Source organism: Ostrinia nubilalis, chromosome 9, assembly GCF_963855985.1.
Source record: "Ostrinia nubilalis chromosome 9, ilOstNubi1.1, whole genome shotgun sequence".
Lineage (NCBI taxonomy): Eukaryota > Metazoa > Arthropoda > Insecta > Lepidoptera > Crambidae > Ostrinia > Ostrinia nubilalis.
The window spans coordinates 1,236,402-1,241,109 of record NC_087096.1 but is presented as its reverse complement, the minus strand read 5'-3'; the positions used below and the strand labels follow the sequence as shown (position 1 = coordinate 1,241,109).

General features: G+C 35.9%; 1 protein-coding gene across 1 annotated transcript; it reads right to left on the bottom strand.

Annotated features, from left to right (window-relative positions):
* Positions 1-1,255: 1,255 nt before the first annotated feature.
* Positions 1,256-2,002, bottom strand: LOC135074790 (enoyl-CoA delta isomerase 3, peroxisomal-like). Its single transcript, XM_063969170.1, has 3 exons — positions 1,766-2,002; positions 1,564-1,653; positions 1,256-1,485 (listed from the first exon to the last, which is right to left on the bottom strand). Exons 1-3 carry the CDS (start codon positions 2,000-2,002, stop codon positions 1,261-1,263), a joined length of 552 nt encoding a protein of 183 aa, XP_063825240.1. The 3' UTR covers positions 1,256-1,260.
* Between the last annotated feature and the right edge of the window lie 2,706 nt (positions 2,003-4,708).

The window sequence follows — 4,708 nt, the reverse complement described above, 5'->3', positions numbered from 1 at the left end:
CCATCCTCCTCACTGAAATTGTGATTTTATTATAGTTAGTGTAGTTCCTTGCCTTTTTCCTTTTGCCCGCGATCCCCTAGCTAGTAAGACTTCGCGACCCTCTAAGAATAAACTCTGTGTACTTACCTGTACATAAAGACAAAAATAAGACTCGTGGCCATCCGTCTTGCGTTGCTGGCGTGAGGCAGTTATGCCCATAGTACAGCAGCCCTTGCACTTGATAGTCCTCGAACGGGATCAGTTCCGAGAATTTCGTAAACATCCTCTAAATAAAAATAGATTGAAATTAATATGTACTTAGAAAGATTTTCCATCATATTGATGATCCAGGGTGGAGAGCCCATGATTCTGAATCTTGCGAAATTAATGTGATTTTACGAAAGGTAGAGACTGGAATTTACTTAGTGGTAAAAGATGTATGTCCGTTTGGATCTCCTTTTTCAGTACACTCAACCGAGTGCTACTAAGGTCTCGAGACCTCAATCCCTTAGGATTATTGGGTCGAAATAAATCAGATATGGATGAAAAGCTCGAGCTTTTGGAGTTCATTTTTAAGAGGGCTTATGAATTGGAGTAGAGTAAAATTGACGGTGTTTAATCGGGAAGGTCATGCGTAATTAAAAAAAATTAGAAACTAAAAAGTAAGGTTAAAATGTGTTATTGAAACTTAAGCAGATGTAAATGAGGTACGAGTACTTACTTGAGTTAACTAAAATAAGTTTTAAGAGAGTTCTGTTAACTTGCAAGTAGATGGCATGGACTAATAAAATTGTCACAATTGATTGATCCATGTTGTTGGTCACTAAAATTGTCTGTTACTCTACTTTAATTTGTTTGGGTGAGTAGCTTGAGGGATTGTTGTAGTCAGGACGCGGCGGCAAGAGGGACTTTGAGCGTAAACAAGTACTTTAGTTGCAAGTAAGTATGTTACTACTACTAGCGTACCTACCTACTAGGTATAACTTACTTAGTTCATAGAAGTCAAATTTCTAATGTGTGGATTTTGCAATGATAAAGATGTGTTGTTGGTAGACCTTTGTGAATATAATAAAATAAAATGAAATGAACCTATTTCCTACACACCGCAATTTAAGTAGCCCATTTAAACTTTAATTAAAGCAAAATTAAGCAAGTTTTATATTAATAAAAATATTTTTATTTTTATTCTCTCAGAAATAATAATACCATGATATTTCATTCACACCCTATTACAATGTCTTTCAAAGTTTACTTTTTCCTATTTTTTTAAGTGGATGCATATCATTTACACTCTTTATCATTTATCTCTAGCAGATGGTCTTTTATTTGACCCCTTATCAGCTTTTTACTTTCAATCAAAGATTCTCTTTTCATGTTAGTCACTTCAATTATTTTGTCCCAAACTTTGTGCTGCAATTCTTCAGGTTTGTAGAGCTCATTAACAAAACCACATTGTAAAGCTTCAATAGCAGGCATTTTGTAATTAAATAGTAACATTTCCAGTGCCTGAGAACAAAGAAAAGTACATAAAACACCAAATATTTATATTACACATAAAATTAATACTTATAAAAGTTGTTTTACCTTTCTTTCTCCCATTATCCTTGAAAATGTAAATGATGAACATCCTTCTGCAACTATACCCAGTTTTGTAAATGGAGTATAAAAGTAAGACTGAAAAAACATAATTTATGGTTACATACTTAGGTACTGCACACTTTTCAGATCTGTCAGTGATTTTTAGATCATTTACTCTCACCTAACTGCTCATTTAACAATACTTAACATTTTCTGAAGCAAACACTAAATCACAAAGTGGTAAGGTTGTGGCTGCTATGCCAATGGCAGGCCCATTAACAATTGCAACAAGCATTTTTGGAAATTCAATAAAGGCTCTGATGAAGTCTCGTAATACGGGATAAAGATCGTAAACTCCTTCATAGTTGAATGCCGCTGTGAGGTCATTGCCACTGCTCGGGGGGGGGGGGGGGGGGGGGGGGAGCGATTGTGTAAGGTTGTTCATGGATGGAAAATGAATACAATTGATCATCAAATCGTTTACCTAAATTCGAAATTTTGACCATTCCATGAAGACCGAAAAGCGTATAAAACCGTTTCATGGATTTGCGTTTCATTATCAAAAAACATTCGCTAAAACTCATTTTCTTTAACAAATAATAAATCAAATTCATGTTTAAATGCAGTTTATGACATAATTTATAAATTGTCACTATTATTATTTTTTACTGAATAACCTGTAAAAAGTTAATTCTACAATTTCTGAAAAATCACCTAAAAGTAACCTTTTCATTAGTGTAACCTAAAAGTAACCAATGCAGTTCAAAAGTAACCTAAAAGGTTACAAAAGTAACCTTCTGGCAACACTGGGCCTGGCCGACTTTGTAGGCAGCACCGTTGATTTTATTAGGTGGGCTGGTCAATGTGTTCCCCGATTCAAAAAAATCTAATAATGACTTTTCTCAAAGGACAACACTTGAGTCATTTGTCAGTTTGTCGGTGAATAATTTGTCACAACCAAAGTCACAACTTTCAAAATAAAAAAACGGCTAGGTCAAAGATTTTCGTGATAATCTTTATCTATTGTGTTAATAACATTTTATCATCCTGTTGAAGATATTGTCTAGTGTGATTGTGAGATACAGACTCAGTAGTGCTCTAGCATTAAGTTTGGAGACAGTGACTTTTTATCTTGTGTTTTAGTTTAAGTCACGAGACATCATATTTAATAAAGAGAATAATGTGTTTCTAATTGTTTGAGTATCATTTTCTAGATCATATTGACGGGCTTAGTTACCTCTGAAAAGTTTGTGCATTGATTAAAAATAATGGTAGAACATAAAATCAATGACATAATAATATCAATGACATAGAACAGCAAGCGTTTGTGAACTGACGACGCCGTTTGTAAAATGCGAAATCATACAATTTGCCTGCGACAGTTGTCTATATCTCAGAATAGATAAATAATTGGTCTATCTATACTCTTTACTAACATTAATGGAATGAACCTAGCTAATTAATTGTTAGACAAGCCGATTGATGGTTTGTGATTGTCTAACGAACACTCCGAGCGCTTCCGGATCTATCAATTTGGATCTACATTAGGCGAAGTGCACGACGTGGATGAAATGTTAACATGAAGAATACGCGCAGCTAGGGTTGCTAGATAAAAAATATAAAGGCTGATTTACACGTATTAAGTAGTTAACTAAATTTTAAGTGATTAAATTGCATGTAAACAGAACTTGCAACTTAAAATTTAGTTGACAACTAAATTTTCACTTGCAACTTGCTACTAAATTCTGTGTTTACATGCAATTAATCACTTAAAATTAAGATAAAATTTAGTTACCTACTTAACTACATAATACGTGTAAATCAGCCTTTACGCCCGTACTCACATACATTACTATAAGGTCTCACAGTGCGAGCTGGACGTACAGAGTGACACACGAACCAATCACAGAGCTCTATTCCACGCTGTGCGTTCGATTTGTTGCTTCACTCAAGCAAGCATCGTTTGGAAATACGGGCGTAAATCTTCATTAGTAGGCTTTCAGGACACTTTATAGATCGAATAATCCGAATATTTTTAGAGAAAGATATATGTATTATTTCGAGATTTTGGAACTTTGGTCGGGAGAAACAATAGTGACAAAATATTAAATACCTCCTCCTTTTTTGAAGTCGGTTACAACAACAACATTTAACATTATTGTTACAAGCGCCAATGTGGCACTAAAATGAAGTTAACTTTCGGGTTATTTTGTATTCTGGCGGGAGTTGGGAGGACATACAAAAAATCGGGAGAATCCCGCCAAATTCCGATCATCTGACAACCCTAAGACAGAAGGAGGGCTAATGAAGAAATCGAGTGGGATGTGCAGCGCATTCGTTAATAATAATAAATTGGCAGACCGAATGTAAAGGTATTTTTTTAATCCCTCACATATCTAGAGATTTTTCGTTGATGATTCTCTGGGTAATTTATAAATAAACTAACGGCCGCCCGCGACTTCGTACGCGTGGATTCCGTTTTACCCCCTTAGGGGTGGAGTTTCGTAAAATCCTTTCTTAGCGGATGCCTACGTCCTAACATATACCTGCATGCCAAATTTCAGCTTGATCCATCCAGTGGTTTGGGCTGTGCGTTGATAGATGACTATGTCAGTCAGTCAGTCAGTCAGTCACCTTTTTATTTAGAAGCTAAGTAGAGTTTGTCAAACTCCAAAGTCACGGGCAGAAGCTAGTGGTGGATAAATGAATGTAATTTCACAAAGGACGGAACTTACCTGATATGGGTCTATCTATTTTTAAATCTGTCACAAAATCACGATAAAGAATGCAAGGTTGAATAGCCGCCTGCAACACACGGTCCAATATACTATGTACATTGTGCTAGGTTTCGCGCACTGCAGTCTCTAGTTAATTTACGCCCATATTCATGTTGCAGTTAAAACTCATAATCGGCCAAAACCACTTTTGACTGTGTAGTATGCGCGTCACGACGCACGCACACACTCACGTCCCATAGGTAGTATATAAGGTTATGCACTTTTAATAAATGAGCTCTTAATATGCAGTCAGTCTACTTATTTAATCGTTCCAACTCCCAACGTTGCATGGCGACCCTGCCAGTGCTGCTCACGCAGCGCTGAGCATATGGTTTAGGAAAATAAAGTACTCGTATTAATTTATAATATAATGT

Excerpts from the sequence above, each read along its gene's own strand:
- LOC135074790 (XM_063969170.1), bottom strand. The coding sequence starts at position 2,002 with ATGAACAACCTTACACAATCGCTCCCCCCCCCCCCCCCCCCCCCCCCG. Across the intron at positions 1,654-1,765 it reads TAGTGTTTGCTTCAGAAAAT|TCTTACTTTTATACTCCATT; the intron begins GTTAAGTATTGT and ends ATGTTTTTTCAG. Across the intron at positions 1,486-1,563 it reads GGATAATGGGAGAAAGAAAG|GCACTGGAAATGTTACTATT; the intron begins GTAAAACAACTT and ends CTTTGTTCTCAG.